The sequence below is a fragment of the Brachycentrus maculatus genome, unplaced genomic scaffold (assembly GCF_059751285.1).
Source record: "Brachycentrus maculatus isolate JH-2025_06_01 unplaced genomic scaffold, ASM5975128v1 h1tg000242l, whole genome shotgun sequence".
Taxonomy (NCBI): domain Eukaryota; kingdom Metazoa; phylum Arthropoda; class Insecta; order Trichoptera; family Brachycentridae; genus Brachycentrus; species Brachycentrus maculatus.
Genome location: NW_028280993.1, coordinates 76,872 through 100,000, shown reverse-complemented (window position 1 = coordinate 100,000; position 23,129 = coordinate 76,872). Strand labels below are relative to the sequence as shown.

Below are 23,129 nucleotides of genomic sequence, written 5' to 3'. Positions count from 1 at the left end.
ATAGTGTAGTGGTTAGTACGATTGACTGCAGGTCCCGGGTTCGATTTCCAGGGGGTCGAAATAAATATTTGTAATATTTATTAAATACCACCCTGAACTGCTACCAACCTGAAGTGCGGGACTTATAATCTTGGATTAATGAAATTAACAATCAAGATAACATTGCATTAATACCATGCAGTGCATTGTGCCCCGTGAAATTCAGATAAGGGCTTGACGAATAAGCAATTGAATTTATTCACAACATATCGAGATCCTTGTTCACAAATCTTTATACACATTCACAATCCAAATATATTGAAATAAAAGGGTCTCTGCTCAATAAAAGCTTTCTCTAACCAACATAGATGACTGCCGTAAACACAAAGTTCCAAAAATTTAAGCAGCGTGGTTGTCAATCATGGGTAGAATGGTGAATGTTACATGTATTTAAATAATCACTTCACCAGCCTATGACTGGTTATAAGCCCTGTAAATACCCAGACTTTCATATTCTTCTACACAGGTTGAGATATCAAAATGATTTAAATTTAAATAATATTTTGAGTGTGTCCAATGTTTTGACTACAAATGCTGGATATTGCCCCATTTAAGGGTAGTTTGTAAAATCAAAATTTGTGCACAAGTATTATGGAAATAATCAATTTTGTGGGTTTTGTAACATATTGTAACAAAAACTTCTCCGAAGTGTAACAAGTTGATTATTTGAATAATTAACAACTATTTTAAAACAAGTAATTTTGTGAATACCTAGGTATGTATGTATATAAGTGTCATTTCAAGCCTTTTTGCTTACCAAATTATTCCATTTGAGTAATATATTGTATTTTACTGATATTTCTTGAAGGAAGCATTTGATTTTACTTACCTAAAACTCCACCGGGCTTTTACTTTATATAAAACCCTTGTAATTTAACCGCCAAGGAATGTTACCAATTCTTCAAATACACTTTCAGTCGCATTGTTGCCCTGTGGTATAATCATTATCCACCTCCGAGGTGTAATGCTTAGTGTGTTTAGCTATCGTGCTGGAGGTCCCTTTGGGTAAGTAACGATCAAGATAACACTGCATCAAAATACGATGCAGTTACCCTATGCGCCATTGGGTGCGCATAAGTATTACAACAACATAATCATTAAGCTGTTACAGCTTACTAACAGGTTAATAATTATATGAAATTAAGTTTGCGTATATAATAAAAACGTGGCAAAGCATATTTTTGGAATTGGTATACTCCGCTAATGTACTCTCGTAAAGTAATGTCAGATGAAGTAAGGCCAGATGAAGCCACTTAGGCTGAAATATGCCTTAAAAATATAAATAAAATAACAACTTATAATTCAGGGATATTTGCAAATGGCCACTTACAAATGGAAAATGAAAGAGATTCGAGTGACAAAGGAATGCCTTCCATAACTAATATGACTGAAATGGCAATCAAAATATTGGGCAAAAATGAAAAAGGATTTTTCCTCATGGTAAGTTATCATTTTATTAAATAGTCCTCTGCACACAACCCTTTAACATTGAACCTACAAGATGCAAACAGCCATATCCTGTGACAAACATTAAGTGATATCAAATTTGGCAGCAGCATGCAAGATGTTTAATCACAAAACACAAGGAACTTTGTTACCACTAGTATCTATATGCAGAATAAATTAATGAAACTAATATTTGGTGTTTATCTTGTGATTTAAATCACCTATTAATGAGAGGTCTACCCTCCTCAAATTAGTAGTGTATTAACACCATAATATAGTAATACTTATAAATCAAAAATAATTATGAGATGTTAAAATGTAAATGCTAAAACCCTCAATTAAATGCACAAAAACTAAACACGAAAAATGACAGAAAAAGCTATCAAAATTAAAATATATATTTACAAATATCTCCAGGTCACAAAATTTGTGTTTGGCCACTGTGCTCCCGGTCTCGGTGGCGTGGTACTGCCCGTTCGTATTTATTTTACCTCTGATTTATTTATATTCATATTTATTTTAATTTATTTCATTTATGTTCATATTTATTTTGCCTCTGATTTATATTTAGTTAGCCAACATAACAACTAGAGGTAAAATAACTGTAGATTCACTGTAGCCAAGGATCGGAGCGAGGTCCCGATCTCTTCTCAGGGGAGTTATAAAAAGTGACAGTAGTTTTTTGCTTCAATATTTTTTTAATATTCTGTAAATAACAATGAAAAAGCGCTGTATAGACATTATGGACCATTGAGTGAGGATAGGGCTTAAAAGAACAAACATTTACATAGTATAAGGGAGGATTTATATATGTAAATCACAGTTAATTTGCCACTCCTGCCTCTTCTGATAAATGAAAGCACATTTTCAGATAAAAATAACTGAGAAATACCTTATAATTAAAATATAACTTTCACTATAAATATTTTATTATAACTTAATTATAATGTCTACCGGTTTCGAAGCTAATCGCTTTTTTATCAAGACTGATTAATACTTTAGACTGATTAATAGAAATACCTTAGCTAGGAACTGATTGAATTGGATTGATTTATCAACTGCTCTCTCCACCCACGGGTAGCCTTTAATTATTATCCTTAGAATAACATGTAGTTGGATGAGAAACCCGAATATGTTTGTATTATGTACAATTACAGGTTGAAGGTGGAAACATAGATATGGCTCATCACAGAGGGAAAGCTAAAAAGGCCATAAATGAAGCAGCGATGATGGATGATGCCGTAAAGAAAGCTATCGAACTCACAAATCCTGATAATACTCTTATAATAGTTACAAGTGATCATAGTCACACACTTTCTATAAATGGCTATGCCAAAAGAGGTGCTGATATATTCGGTCAGTAAAACAAACATTGTCTTCTGTTTATTATAGTGCAAATATGTACAAAAAAATATTTTTCTCTTAAATTTTATGGTGGCAAAACTTAGATGTTCTTCCACAAACGCTCTTCACCAGAACTAAAAGAATTTTGTGACATTCTGTGGTTAGGTACATTTTTGGATAAAAACAGGTTTGTAACACAGGCGACATCCAGGAATTCTCCAGATGATTTTGTATTGTACTATAATTACTATATTCTACAAACCAAGGGCAATTTATATACGTAAATCATACAAAAACTATGATCATCTATGATCTCTATTTTTTTAATGACCTTTTATAGCTTTGTCAATTTAATATTTCTCACTGCAAAAGTGTAAATTGGATTTCTGTAAAGGAATCTGGATGGTTCCATTCTCCTCACATGCGCATACCATTGTCTTCCCCACCTAATGACCTCTTGCCAGATATGCTCCTTGGAGTCTTCATTACTGAGACTCTTAGAGCATTTTTTGTTACTGCGGTGTCCGCTCTGCATTCCATCCCATATATCATGATGAGTCGCACACAAGTTTTATACATTTTAATTTTGCCGCAGATCTTCATGTCAGAGTTTTTCCATATAGAATTTTCCAGGCATCCTGCGATGACTGTAGCCACGTTTACTTGCCCCATCACTTCACATCGCAGATCCGTTTGTCCATACAGGTCCACACGCAGATATTTGAACTTTTCCACCTGTTCTACTAAGACGCTATTTACAGTCATGCAACATCCCACCGGGATCCGTTGCGATGAGTTGCATCAGCATTATAATAAAACCATTCATTGTTCAACAGGCATTGCATCAGCATTATAGTAAAACCATTAATTGTTTAACAGGTAGGTATTTCATTAGTATCATATAAAATATTATTTATTGTTCAACAGGCATTGCATCAGCATTATGGTAAAACCATTAATTGTTTAACAGGTATTTCATTAGTATCATTTTAAAGATTATTCATTGTTCAACAGGCATTGCATCAGCATTATGGTAAAACCATTAATTGTTTAACAGGTATTTCATTAGTATCATATAAAATATTATTTATTGTTCAACAGGCATTGCATCAGCATTATGGTAAAACCATTAATTGTTTAACAGGTATTTCATTAGTATCATTTTAAAGATTATTCATTGTTCAACAGGCATTGCATCAGCATCAAAAATGGACTCAAGAAACTATACTACTCTGACATATTCCACCGGAGGTCCGGATGCGTTTCAGTATACTGCAGTTGTTGGAGAAAATGGGAAGTATACGGTGGAAAGAAGAGACCCTAGTCAAGATAATGTAACCGACTTTGACTATGTCTCACAATCAGCAATTCTGACCGATGAAAACACACACGGGGGCAATGATGTCCTTGTATATGCTAAAGGTAAATAATATAACGGGTTAGAATTTTATCTAGTTAATTTACCCCTAAATCAACCAACACATATTTTTCTCTATTTACGAGTATTTGACTTCTTGCACAGAACAAATAGACATCGGCAGATTTATTGCTAAAAAGCAACACAAGTCTAAGTTTTTACCATATACACAAAATGTGTATTGTACAGGCTCTGAATATCTCAAGTGGTGAAAGTTATGTGTTATGTTGTACCAAATGTGCGGAAACGGGTTCATCTTATAGTAATATTCAATAATTTTTAGTATATATTTTTTTAAATTAAATTAAATTTATTTATAAGAAAAATTTATTTTTATACAAGGATACCTATCCACCATATTTATTGTATACTACCTAAAAAATCCGAATACAAGCTATTTGACGGCAAATTATATCCATATATATATATATATATATATATATATATATATATATATATATATATATATATATATAAATATATATATATATATATTTATATATATATAAATATATAAATATATATATATAAAGCACGAGAATGCGCCGGTGCACATAGCACAGTTTAAAATGAAGGTTAATTTCCAGGTCCATACGCCCACCTGTTCCACAATATCCATGAACAGCATTACGTTACTCACGTCATAAGTTATTCCGCTGGAATAGGAAACTTCAAAATGCTACGACAAATTCTAACCAACGGCGGCCAACATGACAACGGCTCAGTGATAATAATATGCCTAACTTTATGTCTTTCAATTACCATCAATTTCATTTCATGAAAAAAACAATAATTGTGTTTCCAAAAATAAATTAATATCCTGATAAATTCAGTTTTTTATCAATATTCTTTAACCATCTCCCACCTAACCTCCATCACAATAGCTAGACACGCTAATCATTACACCATGGAGGCGGACATATATATATATATATATATATATATATATATATATATATATATATATATATATATATATATATATATATATACAGTCGAACTTGGTTATTTCGAGCACGGTTATAGCGAGATCTCGGATATAACGAGGAAATATTAGTTGATTTTTTGGTTTCTGGTTTTCTCCATACATTTATTCACGGTTATAACGAGCAACTTCTCGGCTATAGCGAGCAAAAAGAGGATCGCTATTTTTTAAATGTTGTAAATATTTGAATGTTTTAAAACATTTTCGACCTTAAGCATTAAAATCCAACCGGGCAATTAGACTGTTGCCGCCGGGATCGGATTACGTTTATAACTCTAAGTACTAAATTAGTGTTGTCACCGACAATAAAAAAAGGTTTTACGCATATGGGTTTAAATTGCATGTTGCAAATTGTAAGCTTTGTCAAGTCTGTAAGGACCTACTTTATTGCAATAAATAACTTATTTTATAGTTTTTGAACATCGGGGATTTTTACGATAGTTTCCATATTTTGTATGTTCTATGCTTACTATAGACATTTATAGTAAACATTACGAGGTGGGGAATGTCAGATCAATTCTAGAGCAGGTCAGTCAAAACAAACTCTCCAATTATCAACATATGTACTAATAATAAAAAGTGTCTCAATTCGTGAAGGCGGAAATTATTCGTAAAATAGAACATGGTGCAAAAAATGTTCAATAAGAAGCGAAAGTGTATAAAAAGTTTTCATCATTCTCAGTGTCAATATTGTATTCTTATCTGCATTCAAAAAGAACATCAGACTCGAAAAAAAACAGAAACTGTGATCGTACAAATTTTGATGAAACTGTTACAATGGTTTTGTACTCAAGCAGCACAAGATTTTTCAATTTTTATGGGAAAACTGGATTGATAGAAAAATATGATACGTGTGTAATGGGTGAATTGTATGAATTTTGTTTCAATTGCACCATATCCTGTTATGTGACCATTCCAGATAACATACTCTATGTGATATAGTATATTAAAAAAAAAAATATATATATATATATATATATATATATATATACATATATATACATATATATATATATATATATATATATATATATATATATATATATATATATATATATATATATATATATATATATATATATATATATATATATATATATATATTCTATCATCCGAGAATAGGATATAACGAGGAATGGTTATAATGAGCAAATTCAGTCGGTCCCTTCATCCTTGTTATTTTTTCATACTTTTTGAATTTTCAATAATAAATAAAAAAATGTTTTCAAAATTGTCTTTATTTAGTACAAAAAAAATGATATCAAATTTATAATTCAATATGGGTATACTCGTATTGTAAATAAATGTAATATAAATTACTGTAATATAATATATCCTGTAAGAATATTGTCTATCATCTTCATGCCTTTCCTACCTTTCCTCCTTCAGTTTTTCAGTATAAACTAATTTATTTATATCTAGATACATATTACAATATTTGTGATTCCTTATCTTATAATACTACAATAGTCTTAAAGACCTTTATTCCTATATTTTATTTTAGCATATTTAGTATAAAATATAAATAAATAAACAGGTATGCGTAGAACAGTTTGCGTGCAAGAAGTTTTAAGTGAAATATGGCAACCATAAGATTACATATGGATATTGCGGTATGAAATTGTGCGCTCGGTGTATAATAACTTATTCTATATTGGTCTTGAAGTTTTATTCCATCTACTTTTAGGCTGATATTCGCGAATATAACAATAAGTAGAACAGCATATTTATCCCATGAATGGTGCTGTCTGCAAGGGGGTACCGGATGATGAGAATAGCTATTTTAAAAACAGAAACGTTTGATTGAATACCCTACAATAATGCACAATGCTATCGCCGCAACAGCGTATGGGATATTACACCTGAAAGAAAGGAAGGAAAAAATCAGTAAGAATTATTTATAAATATGGGTAAAGATATTTCTTTAAAAAACGAAATGTGTACAGACCATCCTTAACCTATCCACAAGTGTGTTTCCTCAACAACAAAAAATGTCCCATGGGAGTAAGTTTAAAAAATGTTAAATTATGGTAAATATAATATTTTTTAAAATATTTTAATTAGGTATGTTACACTTCATTATTTAACATTTTTATAAATGATTTTTTTGGAGAGTCCTACCAAGCCACCTGATGTGGCGGAAGGGTTTTTTATACTTTTTTTGTTATAATGTAATTTGTATAAAAAAAAAAAAAACTTAAAACACTAGCAGAAGAAAAAATAGACACAATTCTTAATATATTAACTCTTGATCGCTAACCCATTTTTTTTTTATCATTTACTCTATATTTTGGTTTCCCCTCTTACAAGTACCTTTGCCGGAATTAAATAGGAGAAACTACATATTAAGTGTTCTATTTACATATTTAATATTGACTTTTGGGATCGTAAGAGTTTTTATACATTTTACTAGAAACATCAACCATATTGCCACACTGGTGTGGCCATTCTCGTGAACAGGTTAACGATGTAACATATTATACTGGTTACAATAATAATGATTACTACATATACAATAATCTTACTGTTGTTTGGGTGTGGCATCTTCAACATCTGAGATTTCTCCTATTTTGAAAGACTCTAACAGATTTCTGAAAAGATAAAAAAAAACAATTGTATATTTGGATTTGTCCACCAAAGGAGAGCGAAAAACGTCTCTCCTGCATAAAATAAAGTAGCAATAAAGTACGTCATTTTGTACATACTAACCATTCTTTGTTAATTTGTGTTTTTATTTCCTATTTTTATTTTAAGCATGTAACTAATAAAAAAAGTTTTATTATAAAATATATACAGCCCTGGCCATATGTAGGCACCCAATTAGGGGCGTGGTTTATTTAAAAACACCCTGTTTACTCATTTCACGGGTCAGTTTTATATTTGGAACGTTGCTCTCAAGTAATTATAATCAGTGGTTTTTTCTATACTTTTCGTTTAAGCCTTCATTATTTTATATTGAAATGCCAAGAAAACGTGATTTGAGTGGAACTGAGCGGTCTCAAATCATTTTATTGAATTCAAAAGATTAAACCCAGGTTCAAATAGCTAAAAAATTCAATGCTCCCTGTGTGCGGTCCAAACAATTGAAAGATTTTTTGAATCTGGTTCTTATAAAAACTGGCTAAAAAAGGATCACTTCAAGTCGCAAAGACCAAATTTTGGTTAATAAACATTAAAAAATCATCTTGGTGCGTCTTCTAAGCTATCTACTGAACTGGAAAGCGAATGCATAAACATACATTTTTGACACATACCGTGAGAAGACGTTTTCATAAATCTGGATTACGAAGCTGCAAAGCGAGGAAGGTTCTACTACTGTTTAGAGCATTTTCTGACGCAATTATATAGTGCTAACCTCTCCGGATTTTTTTTTATTACTACACCCATACCTCGCTATACGGCCGCTCTTTATGCGGCATTTCGCTATGTTCTCTTCAATTAAGGCACGTTTTCGATTTACGGCCTAAAACGTTTCGCTGTAATGGCAAAAAAAAACTTTTTTTCGATGTCGATATATCTACATGTTGCCAATCTTGCGCAAGCGCAATCTCGATGCACACTCTTTTCTATTTCCTCTGGTTTACTAGCGATATCAGTGTGTGCTCATAAAGCAGCTGGTTTAGACTTATCTGCGAGTGTTTTATGTACATATTTATTACTGATTGTTACAAATTAACCGGAAAATTTTTAAACAATTAACTAAGGGACATTTTTGGTACGTAAGTACATGTGTATGTATTTACAAATTTAAAATTTTAATATGTATTTTTTTATTAAACTTATTTTATATTTTCATATGAGGAACGCATTCAGTTGCAAGCAGAACCGGCATTTGATAAAGAGACAAAGCCTGTTGTATCCAAACAGCTAACAAAAAAAAATGTTCAAAGCTTTTTCCTATTTCGAACAAGGAATAAACATCGGAATAGGATCACTTTCAAGGAATAAACTCCTTGAAAACAATACTGACATCGAACGTAGCGCTAAATTTTCTCGAGGAATTAACTCAGCCATTAAAATATACATAATAGAAATAGACAAGAAGGTAAGACAAACAACGTTGGACAATTTTTTTAAGCCAGGCCATCCTTACCAGTGAAAAATAATGACGACAGTGATCTGCAGGTAACCATTTTTTCATCGTCTTCAGATTAAAGCCATTTTTTAAAAAAAAGTAGTAAACATACACATATTTTATGTAACATGAAGTTGTTTCATTTTTGTTTATAGATTATTGCTGATTTTTGGAGTCTTTATTTTATGTACTGTTATGTATGTATTGTTATGTATGTATTTTTGATTTATATGAAATAAAAGGATAAAATGCATTTTGAATGATAAACCATGTTACATATTTAAGAAATTTGGAACCGATCCCATTGAATTTGTATGAATTTGTGTAAGAATAATTGATTCCTTAAAGGGCTTTTCGCTTTGCCGCCAAGTTTGGTGGAATGTATCTAGACCGTAAAGCGAGGTATGGGTGTACTTTTTTTAATCGAATAACCCGAGTTAAGCGAGTTGGAAATTCCAGTAGATACTTGGGAGGAAGTTTGAATTTTATTTCCTAAAAAGAAAACTACCGTCGATGTGTTTAAGATGATGTTTTAAAAGCATAAAAATGGGATTAATTACTAGTCCCCCGTTTCTTCCTCAAGGTGGTCATATACATTAGTAGTGTCTACCTTACGCGAGATTACAAGCCACCCCGTGTAGCTAGTCCAGGATTTAGCGCTCCGTCATTTACTGACAAGGGACGGACCAACATATTGAGTGGCTGGAAGCTCTTGTATGTAGGTCCGGTACTAGTACGGTACTACCGATGTTCTCCTTTTCCTACCTATTATTCCCTCTCCATTGCCTTTGCAATTCAACCAACCTTCATACCCTACAACAAAGAGTATCCAACTTGGTTTACTAAGGAGCTAATACAATTAATCAGTCAAAAGAAATTGCTACATTAAAACACCCAAGAAAGCTTAACAGCTACTGAACTATATATCAATATGTTTGTGTATTACTTAATATAAACACACTGTTCTTTGTTGTTTTTATATTCAATTGTAAAAGCTCTTTGTGCCGTATAGATAAATAAATAAAAATATAAAAATTAAAAAAATAAATAACGTTTCGTAGATTCTCGCAGATATAAAGGTCGCGGGTAAAAATCATTTATTGCGTATCGCCATCATATTGGACACTTAATTTACTTAAACTTATACGCACCTTTAATTGCATGAAATCTTAACCCTGCATTGGGGGAGACTAATCACCAATATTTTGTACTTAGAACATAATGTTCATCATATAGAAAGCAAAACACAAAAAAATATCCTTTGAGTATATTTAAAAAATAATCATTATTGGGAGAACCGATTGAAAGGAGCGTACTTAATTTTTAAATTAATATACGGTATATTAAGGTTAATGCTGCAAGCTGCCCTCCAGCGTGACGACCATCGCTCGGGAAGGCGTCCTGCCCAACACCTTGGCCATTCTCCAGCCCATGGGATCAAGAGGAAGGCGTTTTAATTTGTCGGCTCACCTTTTCCCCGCTCCAGACTCGACGGCCCGAGACCAATTGACGACGTTTTATTCCATTTATATTTTGTATAGCATTATCATCATCGTCCTATTATTATTATTATTATTTTTATCCATGTCTTTATAAGTGCCCTTGAGGTAGTATTTTACAAAAATGGCGCTATACAAATTATCCAAATTATTATTATTATTATTATTATTATTAATGCTGAGGGTGTTTAAATACTAACTGGGCATCGGTACTGTGACCGACATCATCAAATGCCGTAGTTCCATCCGCACCGGCTAACTCTAACAACGCATCGGCACCACCGGGATGCTGAAAATACAATTCATTTAACTTAGTCCACTTATGTATATGCAAATAAAAACCTTTCCCCGAAAGCTAAACTACCCTAATGTATGGAAGTGAAACATGGGGTTGGCAAAAGAAGGATGAAAGTAGACTGAATGCAGTCGACATGCGATCTCTCGAAGGATGTGTGACAACACAATGTATGATAGATGTTCGAATAGTGAAATAAGGAAGGAATGCAAAGTTGAGACAAGCAATATCGATAAAATTAAAAAAGGTGTGTTGAGATGGTTTGGATATGTGGAACGAATAAGTGAGGAAAGAATGGTAAAACAAATTTATGAGGCGAATGTAGTTGGAAAAAGGAACAGAGAAGACCGAAAGGAAAGACTTGCCACAATCAGGCATGCCAAATACTTGAAAGCGGTCAGGTTAGAAGTCAAAATAATTGGCGGGTATGTATGAGGAGATGCATGAACGTGGAAGAGGCGAAGAATGTTTGCAAAGAGAGAGTGGTACGGCATTCTATTCTCTCTGCTTACCCCTGCGGAGAAGCGGCGTGTTGGTTAGTTAGTTATATGTGTGTGTGTGTGTGTGCGTATACAATATATATATAAATATGTATACACAGGTTTTTTGTGTAAGTGTGATGTAATGAGATCAAAGTGTGATAATAAAAATATATTAGTTATTATGTCTATGCTTTAAAATGAATTAAATTAAAAAGAAAATAAATACCTCTTGAAGAAAACTAGATACATCATACACATTACCATGTATAACCATCCATAAGCTCTTTTTAGTATTGTGTTTTTGAACTTGTTGAATACTTATTTTTCGAGACATTTTAAATATTATAAATTACGATTTAAGAACACTAATTTTAATTTTTCCGTAGGTCTCCACCGATATAAAAAAATCCTGACGACACTTAAAAATTTAATTAATCAATGCCAATAATTATTGATTTAAATATTGCAAGGCGGTGAAATTATTATTGGCAAAACTAAAATGTCAAAGTCAAGTTGACAGTGATCCCGTGACCACAGACTAACTAATCGTACAGAGACAGAGACAGAAAGTGATGGCAGTTTGTATTTTTTTAAGGCGGTTCTTTGGAGGATTTTTTCGAAATGCTGTGAAATCTAGCTACGGCTTATGCAACACCGTTTGTCATGTCCCTACTCAGGCTTCAACTTTATAAGTTTCATAGCCTATGCCTACTCGTGAGTGGATTTACTCTTTATGTTTAAAGTTACTATAATTTCATATAATTCATGAGTAAATGGCAGTTTGTACCAAAGATTTTGTGATTATATCCATCACCGATCTATGTACCTACCTATGTATATGTTTGGTATTGGTTCTCGCCACTGTTGACTTATTTTTTATTTACATTTTTTTCATTTGAATTTAAAATATTAGTATTCCTATTAGTGGGGTTAGTTTCAAAAGCAATGTTAGTTTGATAAGTGAGTTACTTTACATTTATAATACACCTTTACAAACATATACAGTTAATTTTAAGAAATTTAGAAATTATTATACATACAAATTTGTTAGGGGAGGTCAATAAATAATAAAAATATTAATATGGATAATTTATATATCGCCATTTCCGTAAAAATATATGAAAATTTACTACCTCAAAGGCACTTATAAGACATGGTAATAATAATAATAATAGGATGATTATGATATACAAAAAATAAATGGATTAAAACGTCGTCAATCGGTCTCGGGCCGTCGAGTCTGTAGGCAGGACGCCTTCCTGAGCGATGGTCGTCTCATTATCATTTTCATATCATATTCCATACCTGTATAAGCGCCCTTTAGGTAGTATTTTACGAAAAAGGCGCTATATAAATCATCCAAGATTATTATTATTATTATCCCAATATTCCTGTCATGCGTTCATTCACATATTCTGGGTCCCCAGGCAAACGATCACGATGGTCACTGTAAGTAATCTTTGGATCGGATCATTACGAGTTATAGAACACAGTACATATTGCGAATATCTGTCACATGGCCCATTTGAATACATATTGGTTATGTTATGCGATATTTTTTAGATTTTTGTTTTATTTTATAAGTTTGTTTAATCCTTTCTCCATTAATATATACATCATCAGTTTTTTTTTTATTATAGATTATAGTTATGTCTGAACTAGAAAATAATTTTGAAAATATCAAAGCGAAAGTTATTAAAATTTTTGGAAGTGTTGGAAGTGTAAATATGAATAAAAATGTGAAACTTTTAGAAAAATGGTTATACTCTGGGGAATATTTGAAAGGTAACAGAAACAATTATATTTACTTTTATCGAATAATAATGTATATCACACGAAATACATTCCACTCTTATAAGAGTTGGGTATACCTAAACTGACCATTTATTTTTGTCCTCAAAACGGGACATCTACCATTTTTTACGTAATAGCATGTGTTTTCAAGAAAACACTTATTTTTTATGTATTAATAAAAAGAAAAGGAATTTTGATGATGAAAATAAGAGGAATCAATTATATAAATATGAAAAAATTCTGTTGTTTTATTATTTATATAATGAGTCGGCTGTCTTTATATAAATTAGTTAGTCTTTGCACATGACTCACCAGCCACCTGCTGTAGCCATATGCACCAAAATCAAGCTAGGATTTGTTCAGCAAAGTTATATGAAACGGCTATTCTACAAACTATCGTCGTTTTTTTCCACTTTTTTTTAAATTGTTACCTTGTGTTGCTCTTTTTTTGAAAACGGGACATTTCGACGTCCTGAAACTTCACTTGGGGACAACGGGGCAGGCTGTCTAAAAACGGGACGTATGGTCACTTTAGGTATACCAAAGAATCTAAAGGTCGGACTGGATCACTTTTTCTTCATACTATCGGGTGTAAATAGTAGAGATGAGCTTAACAGCGACGTTCAAGTGACCGGTATACCGGCAACTGTGACTTGTGAGTCACCGCTTCGTTTGACAGCAACTTGGATCGCTGCTTCACTTCATCCATCCTTCTTCTTCTTCTTTTTAATGTTTTTCACCGTTTTAGAGTGTTCTAGCCAGTGTCGAGTTATTACTTCATCCATCCATCAAATAGCCACCTCCTTCTTAGGGTGATGCTTCTTAATATCGTACATTAAGAACAGTTTCTCATGTTTTCAGCATTTATCTTATTATCCTAGAAGATTGTTGCTCCGCTACGTACTCTTCCTCCATTAACAAACTCTTCTCCATAATTTATTGCTGTGAAACACGATACAACTCCATAAGCTCTTCGGTGGTCAGCTCTTGGCTGTAAGTTTTTTCCAAGCAGAAGTGAGGGTCCTCTTGGTAACTCCTTCCCGAGCCGCGAAAGTCCCGGTTCACAAGTGAATGTTGTTAAAAAGGGACTCGCCCTTCCTCTGTTACTCATGCGAAGTATCGCTCGTTAGCGGGAGCAACTTTTTCCCCTTTTTTTGCACCCTTTGCAAATTACTCCTTATGAGAGGTACTCGTTATGAGAGGTTCCACCGTATTAAAATTTGGTATGTCAAATTTCAGATGTGCAAATTTATACAGAAAGCCAAGAAAAGGAGAAAATTATCGACACTATAGTTAAAGAGTTACGTGATTTAATGCCTCGGGATGCGATATTACCATCAGAAAACATAATCAACCCGGCTTCAGGTTCAAATTCAGATTGCGACGCTGAAAGTACTCAACATCTGGACGGGTTCTTGTATGAAGATTCAGATGTTGATGAGATACTCGAACAGAAGGGGATCAAACAACAAATGTGCGAAGATTGTGGATCATCTAACATAAAGGTTTTTTATTAAAAATTTTGTTTTTATACATATTGTTAGAAATAATAAATTATTTATAACGTATCGTTAGAAATAATAAAAATAAAATTAAGAGTAGGATTAAGCAAAAAAATAATAAGAAAAAATATATACGAGGTCTGTTCAAAAGAAAAGGTGAATTTCAAATTTTTTGAAAAGTATTTACTATTGATCAATATCCATTTTCTCCCCTTTCAAAGTAATCCCTTTTAGATATAATACACTTATGCCAGCGCTTTTTCCTATCCTTGAAGCATTCTGGAGTGTGCTTTTCGGTATGGCCATCAGCTCGTTCTTCGATTCTGACTTTATCTCATCAATTGTGGCAAAACGCTTTCCTTTCATTGGTCTCTTCAGTTTCGAGAATAGGAAATAGTCTCAGGGAGCCAAATCTAGTGAATACGAAGAAATCAAATGAGATTAATATTATCAATCATCTTCTATAATACTAACAATTCCTAGTGATATTTTCCTTGAGCGGAAAACGCTCCTCTGTTAGGGAATAGACTTCCGCTTACATAATTACATGTAAATTGTAGCTATCTCGGCTAGTTGGTTCGCCCGGCATGCGCCTAAAGTGCCTCATCTGGGAAGCAACACGGGTGTGCCACTTTTCCGATACAGTTTGATTTAGCCAGATGTGTGTGACTGCTAACCCATAGTATGTAGATTTATAGAAAACACATTTTGTTAATCACTTTATAGTAAAAATTCTTATTTAAGCAAATATTTTTTTCCAAATTCAATACATCTTGTCACTTTCCCCTTTATTTGTTTCAAATGCAAAACTTAAACATTTCAACAAACTTAATTTTTAATATTTGAGAGATCAAAATAATTTTTTATAAAAAATAGCAATAGTGTAGACCCTGTTCATTCTACAATAAAGTTTTTCAAGGTACTCAGGAACTTAGGTAGGTACTAGTATATTGACATTTACCTATATTTTATTTACTATCTTTTTGCACTATGGCTTTATAAATAAAATTTGGGAACCCCAGTATATAATCTTACCTCTGATAAAAAAAATATTCTATCCTTATTGTCCATTATCTAAGTTTTGGTGATAATTGTGTTAGTTTATCGCGATGTCACTCTCGGGAGGCAGTGAGTTGATGATTTTAAAATTGTTACTATTTCGTGCAACCCAATCTAAAAATGTGCATCCTATGGATAAACGAAAAATTTTCAATCATAAATATTTAATGGATATTTTGGTATTTTTGGATGGTGATACTGTTACTTCTGTTTGTGCAATCCTGCTGAGAATCAATTTTAGATCCCAATTTGGAATCAATAATATGAAATGCAATATGAGACAAGATAAATTACATTCCAAAGCGATAAAACACGCCGGAAAGGATCATAAAGGATCGAAGCTATTATTTGTCGATATGACCGAGTTACAGAAACTTAAAAATGACGATGAAGTTCGTGCCCATTTCATCTACTGGTTTGAAAGAATGGAGCGTGATGAAGAAAATGAGAAAATTTCTTTAGCGCTACATCATGGAAAGGAAAAACACACGGAGAATATCCCTCAACTGCTCATGTTAATAGGTGCTACAGTGATGATGACTTATCTTACTTTCACGGATACAGTTTTTGTGTTTGAGGATTACATGAGTCATAACTGCTCTACCTTTGTTAGATCCTTTTTCGCAAAGCCAATTTTAAATTTGGTTAATGAATCCAACTACCGCATCTTCCTGAAACTGTATGAAACATACGAAATAAATGAAGGAGTAATTAAATATGTTCCGAGAAATTTAAAAAATTTGGGAAGGCGCCAGAAAGTTCATGTTGAGCAAAAAACACAGAAAAATAATAACATTCAAAATAAAGTTGCGGGTGTTACCCGCACCCAGGATCTGGCCGAGGAGAATCTATTAAAACGTGTTAAAAATAATGAAAAGGACCCAAAGGTTAATGCTAACGATGTCGCTGATAAAAATCTGCAGAAGAATATTAAAAAAAACAAAAAAGACTCAAATGCTGATGCTGGCGGTGTGCCTGATAAAAATCTAAGGAAGAATATTAAAAATAAAGAAAAGAACCCAACAATTGACGCAAATGAAATCAAAAATGCAAAAAATAATTTTAAAAGTAAAGAAAAGGACCCAAAGGGTGATGCTAGCGATCTCGCTGATGTAAATTTAAAGAAGAATATTAAAAATATAGAAAAGGACTCAAAAGGCGATGCTAACAATCTTGCTGATGGAAATTCAAAGAAGAATATTAAAAATAAAAAAAACGTCCCGAAGGCTGATGCTAGTGATCTCGCTGATGAATATCCAAAAAAGAATATTAAATGCAAAGAAAAGGATCCAAAGGTTGATGCTAACGATCTCGCTGATGAAAATCCAAAGAAGAATATTGAAAATGTTCTAGCAAAACTTTATGATTTAGAAAATCAGGTGTTCGAGTTAATTAGGGAGATGCACAATTTGATCTAGAATTTTTATTCACCGTTATCAACAAGTTATTCAACTCTGCTTATTTTAGAATGTATTGGGATTCCTTTACTGCTTTGCTACACTTTATGCTGAGCGAGGAAAACGCCTCGGGCCCCTACTTCAAGATGTTTGCCACTATCAGTACCATCCACGAACTCTTCACTTTGTTTTCCATTATTTAAAAGAATACCCTCAAATGTAGCTGTTGTTACATTTTCAGAACACCTAACACAGAACGAGACAATATTATATAAATGTATGTAGTATGTAGTATGGAAAATTGTCTATGCGGTGATTGTTTTTAACCAAAATGTACAAATTGTCTATGTATAGTGGTTGTGATATCATTTTAAATGGTTATTGAAATACATTTTATTATTTTTAGATGTTATTAAATATTAACACATATTGCACTTTTCCTGATATATATTATTTTTAATTATGATTATTACTATAATTTTGATATTCTACTATTATTTACAAAATACATTACGTTTGATCCTATTCAAAGTTCTACACATTGTGTTTCTTGTAGTATATAAATCAATAAAATAATTTTTATGTATAAATATTTTATTATTATTATTTAAAATACATGTGTCCCTCGTATAGTAAGTTTTTTTTATCATTTAATATATTTACATTTTTATTTATAACATAATACATTTGAATCATTTATACATATGGAGAACTTTTATATTTCGATTCGCTGTGCCTCTCCATAAAAGAGTCTGTGCTCTTGTGCTTGGAAAGGGACTTACACTCGTGGTTTAATGTTATATAATAAAAGTTATAATAGTTTTCTTTTATATATTTTTAAGATTTAAATGTATAGAGCTTTAATTTTTTTCTCAAGAATTTTCATATCATCTATTTTTTTAAATTTCTTTGGGGAGTTAATTGAAATGTTTGATTGCCAAATATTTGAAGTTTTGCTGAAATTGCTTGGTGTTTTGGAGTAGAAAGTTACTATGTCGATATTGTAATATACCGTGTACGGTACAAAATTTGCAATTATTACAACACGGATTCCATATTACAAATCTTCAATTTAATATTATATTAGTTTTGATATATCACACAATATAAAAAAAAATATTTAATTTTCATTCAATAAGGAGAATTCCAATTGGATTTTTTTAAATTGCGTCGGTTGCTTATTTAAATTTAATTGATCTGCAAGAAGGAATAGCTTTAGCTAAAAAATTGTTGAAAAACATCCTTCAGTATCGCATAGCGGAAATTTAAGTGAATTGCAAAGTTCTTTAGCTCCTAATACAGAATTTGTGAAAGAATTGCAAGATCGAAACAGACTTGTAACTACATCAGATAACTTTAGTAATAATGGAGAAATAACTAGTGAAGTGGAGTTTCAACCGATTTATAGATTAGCTGCTGTTTCTGATAAGAGGGATGATGAAAATTAATTTTGTGTTCCTAATGAGCTGTTTCTATTAATTTTATAATTATTCTTTTTTCAATGTTTTTTGTTGTATTTTTGATTTTTGTAGTTCGTCCTAATGCTATAATTTAAATGTTTGTTTTTTAATAAAAACTTGAAGTTAACATACTTTTTAAGTTAACTTATTTGCAGATTTTTTCGAATATCGAAACTCGGTTTTGATAAATGCAAAACACAGTTTCGATACATGTTACATATTGCCCCGATTTATATTATGTACATACATAATTAATTTAATAAATAAATAAAATAATAATTGAAATAAATAAATAAAAAGTCTCGTATAACACCATTAGTAATATGTGCGCTATCTACTTTTGGGTGCGACAATTGTGTTAATTTTTAATGTTTTATTTTCAGGACACCATTTTGATATCCCATTCCTTATCAAGATTGAAATTGCAGTATATCTTTAAGGTTTTGTTGCCAAAAGATTGTTCAAATTATAAAATATTGGATGTTGGATCGAGAATTGGCGCTGTGCTTTATGGGGTAAGGATTTATTTCCTGTTCATATCAATTACTGTGTGCTTTATTTTAAATACATGTATTTATAGCTAAGCAAAGTGGTGTTCAATTGCTTGTTTTGTGTTATGTTTGTCTACAATAACTCGGAAAAAGATTCTTTGAAGCGCATCTATTTTTATTTTTATAAATATGTACAATGTTCTCCGAAACAATATTGTGGAAGGTGAACAATATGGCATTCATGTAATATTTCTCTTCAAATATCTTAAATATGTCTGCGTTGCTTCCAGACTTTTAAAAACATGTTTTAGACCCTTTATTTGCTTGTATTTTATCAACAGAATTGTGATGATGATATCCGCGACTCGCCGCAGGTGAGTCATTGACTTGTGCAGACAAGTCAATGCTTTTTAAAAAGCCCTTTACACGATTATTGACAGATCCACTTGTTTTTGCATCGAGACATTACGCAATATTCTATTTCTTCTAACCCTCATCTGCACCCAATGGTGCATAGGGCACTGCATCGTTTAGAAGCAGTGTTATTTTGACCCTCTTGGGAATCGAACCCGGGACCTCCAGCACACTATGGAGGTGGACATTCTATTTAATGTACATAAATTAAGGTTGAGTGTGGACGAAGTAGGCACTTGTGCAGCAACGCTGTTAATAGATGAACTGTTAACACATTGTTGTCGGGCGGTTATTTCATCAACCTGACCCTCGACTATACTCAGACAGTCTGCTGCCCGATCTCAGTATGCTAATCATAAGTATCCGATACACCCAATTCCCAACTGCACTATGTTTTTTGGCATCTCTCGTGCTCTATCAAAAGCAATCGTCTCCTGCTCTTCACCAACAGTATGTAAAAGACACCTTTAAGTGTTTCCCGCAAACAATGTGTTAATAAATTTTCTACAATAATTTAAGATAATTTATTTAATGCCATTTTTGTAAAATACTACTTCAAAGGCGATTATATGATGGACCCTTCTGCGGTCAAGTCACATCACCTTTTCTGCACACGCATTTGGTCTTGAAGATGATTACGTACACAAACGAAGGTTAAAGGTTTTTTTTTACTTCATTCAAAGTAATGTTTTAATAGTACATTTTATTTTAATTTTCAGGCATATTTTTATACAAATTCTACACACATATTTGGCGTTGAATTAAACAACGACTTGTGTGAAATACAAAATAAAATAATTCTATCCCACCAAATGGAAGACAGAATTAAAGTTATAAGTGGGGACATTTCCAGTCATAAAGATATAGTGGCATCTTGCGATATTATTGTCCTCAATAATGTATTTGAATTCTTCTTAAATCGCAAAGCGCAGATTGATGTTTGGAATTTTTTAAAGAGAACTTTAAAAAAAGGATGCATTCTGGTGACCATTCCATCGATAGAAGAATCGTTGGATGATTTGGACATTTATGAAGAATTTTCCCACTGGGTTCAAGTAGTGCCGCCGTTTCAACAAAAAAATAATCATTTTGACGAAGACAAAATGCTTTCCTTTCATGATATTTATTTGTACTCTGTTAAATAAAGACTTCATATTAATATTCATGTTTATTTCATTTATCTTGTACATTAAAACTCCTATTATTTAGCGCTGCCATCTCTGGATTCAAGTTGTCTAATCGTCTTAATTCTAAACTATTGGGTCAGTTAAAGTCTCAATTTTCTCGAGTACGTATTGACCATTATTATTTGTGACCTTTTGCCGTTTTTCAGATAGCTTCATAATTCCATCGGAATAGAACTTCTGCGGTTTATCGTCGAAAAACTTGGTTGAGTGATTTTCAGCGGCTCTTCGGTCGACCAATTTTTTACCATCAAGAAGTTTTTGCAGAGACCGAAACAAATAGTAATCAGACAGTGCAAGATCTGGACTATACGGTGGATGCATTCATAAATTAGTCATCAAAGATATGTGTGGCCGGGCATTGTCACAAAGGAACACAACTCCCATTCTATTGGCCAATTCTGGTTGTTCTTTCTGGATTGCATTGTTCAAACGGTCAAGTTGTGCACATTACAGGACTAAATCGATAGTTTCGCCAGGTTACAACAACTCATAATGGACAATTCCCTTCCAATCCCACCAAACACTCGACATAAAATTGTTTGCTGACAATCCAGACTATGAAGTGGAGGGTCAACAGCCTTTGACTATGGTCACTTGCATTTGATATTCTCGTATTTCACCTACTTTTTATGGTCTGTAATGATTCTATTAAATTGGTACGATTTTGTTGCGTTTCAGCAGCATTTCACTGATGGTAATTCTTTGTGTTAATTCATGTGGCACCCAAACATTGGCCTTCTTTTGGTAGCTTGCTCTTTTCAAATGATATCAAACTGCCATCTAGTTGATGTTTAGTGCCTCCGCATTTCTTGACGGCTTGCGTGTCAGTCTTGCTCCACCAGCTTCAAAATTTCATTGACTTCGTCATCTATTCTAGACTATGACCAGAGCGAGATGCGTCTTTGACATTAAAATCCAAAAGTAAATTGAGCAAACATCTCCTGGGTCCTTCGTTCACTCACAGTATTTTCACCGTACACGTCATATTTTTTTTTTCATATTTATGCTGCATTTGTACATTTTTTATAGTAAAAAAAGCATCACATAGTGTATTTCACTCAATTTAAAATCAATGTAACTTTTTACACAAGCAACTAATTTAAAAACTATACTTACAAAAAATATAAACTAATCTGTCACCTTTTAAGCACATTTTCACTTGAGACAATCGGGTGAGTATTGCCCGATATACCACCATGATAAAAAAGTTCCCGGAACATTCAGGAACTAGAATAGTCTAGTATTTTTAATTATCTGAGCACATGTTCAGAAAATTAAAAAAACTAGATTGTTCATCAAAATAGATCCCTTTCAAAGTACTCCCCATCGACTGCAACGCACTTATGCCAGCGCTTTATCAATCCTCGAAACATTTTTTATAATCAGTTTTCGGTATGGCCATCCGAGCCATCTTCGATTTTTCCATGACCTCATCTCGGATGCTGTAACGCGTTCCGGGAGCGGTTTCTTGAGTCGACCGAATAGGAAAAAGTCGCAAGGAGCTAAATCAGGTTTATTCAGTGGTTGTTGGATGGTATTCGTTCCGTTTTTATCCAAATGGTCACGGATAACAATGGCATTGTGCGACGGTGCGTTATCGTGGTGCAAGATCCGAGTTGTTTGCCCACAAATCTGGTCTTTTTTGGCGAATTGCTTCACCCAAACATCTCGAGCGAATTCAAAAGCGATGCTTAACTCCTCTGCAATCTCTCTAATTTTCAATTTACGGTTTACAGTCATTTATTCTTTGATATTGTTAATATTTTCGATGTCGATGGCCTGCCATTACGCTCATCATCGTTGAAGGACTCATGGCCACGATCGTGCCACTGGTAAACGACTGTTATCGTTGTCGAAACACTTTTCTAGCATTTTCAATGTCGTCGCATCACTAAAACCGCAAATTTTAATACAAACTCATTGTAGCAAATTCCTTTCCATTTTTAAAATTGTCAAAAAAATAGAAAACACGCACAATCGCAGATGTACTCAATTCGGCTTCACTTTTACAAATCGCTCACTCCTTTCAAGAACGTCATAAATCAAAAAACTTGATTTTCCAGGAGATCGTTTTTAAAGTTTGAAAATAAAATGAAATGTATTAAACATGAATATCAAGCCACTTATTGATCTTTTTACTGTGCAACAGATCTTTTAAGGTAAAACCTGAAGGTTTTTTCTCCATTTGAAAAATATTAAGTTTATTTTTAAAAAATAATAAAACAATACCTTTTCTTCAAATG

The 23,129-nt window shown here is 32.6% G+C and overlaps 2 protein-coding genes and 1 long non-coding RNA gene across 4 annotated transcripts in view; 2 read left to right on the top strand and 1 right to left on the bottom strand.

Annotated features, from left to right (window-relative positions):
* The window catches only part of LOC148306381 (alkaline phosphatase-like), a 10,741-nt gene extending 5,667 nt beyond the window's left edge, over positions 1-5,074 (top strand). For both annotated transcript variants that reach the window (XM_088265127.1, XM_088265126.1), the window contains exons 6-9: positions 1,346-1,479; positions 2,643-2,841; positions 4,018-4,251; positions 4,834-5,074. In XM_088265127.1, coding sequence (XP_088121253.1) covers positions 1,346-1,479; positions 2,643-2,841; positions 4,018-4,251; positions 4,834-5,027 — 761 coding nt within the window. In that variant the 3' untranslated portion in view covers positions 5,028-5,074. The remainder of the gene's footprint in view (positions 1-1,345; positions 1,480-2,642; positions 2,842-4,017; positions 4,252-4,833) is intronic.
* A 1,947-nt stretch (positions 5,075-7,021) lies between these two features.
* On the bottom strand, positions 7,022-12,435 carry LOC148306380 (uncharacterized). The gene is made up of 3 exons (XR_015838007.1): positions 11,809-12,435; positions 7,757-7,822; positions 7,022-7,093 (listed from the first exon to the last, which is right to left on the bottom strand). It is a non-coding gene; the product is annotated as an uncharacterized LOC148306380 (long non-coding RNA).
* A 660-nt stretch (positions 12,436-13,095) lies between these two features.
* LOC148306379 (uncharacterized) lies at positions 13,096-20,862 on the top strand. The gene is made up of 4 exons (XM_088265080.1): positions 13,096-13,367; positions 14,616-14,881; positions 19,178-19,309; positions 20,419-20,862. The coding sequence occupies exons 1-4, from the start codon at positions 13,232-13,234 to the stop codon at positions 20,842-20,844; spliced, it is 960 nt and encodes a 319-aa protein (XP_088121206.1). The 5' UTR covers positions 13,096-13,231; the 3' UTR covers positions 20,845-20,862.
* The last annotated feature ends 2,267 nt before the right edge of the window (positions 20,863-23,129 follow it).

What these genes read in the sequence shown, in the direction of transcription:
- LOC148306379 (XM_088265080.1), top strand. Translation starts at nt 13,232, where the DNA reads ATGTCTGAACTAGAAAATAATTTTGAAAATATCAAAGCGAAAGTTATT. An exon ending in CTCTGGGGAATATTTGAAAG is followed by an intron (nt 13,368 to 14,615) that starts GTAACAGAAACA and finishes GTCAAATTTCAG; the next exon opens with ATGTGCAAATTTATACAGAA. An exon ending in TTGGCGCTGTGCTTTATGGG is followed by an intron (nt 19,310 to 20,418) that starts GTAAGGATTTAT and finishes TTTAATTTTCAG; the next exon opens with GCATATTTTTATACAAATTC.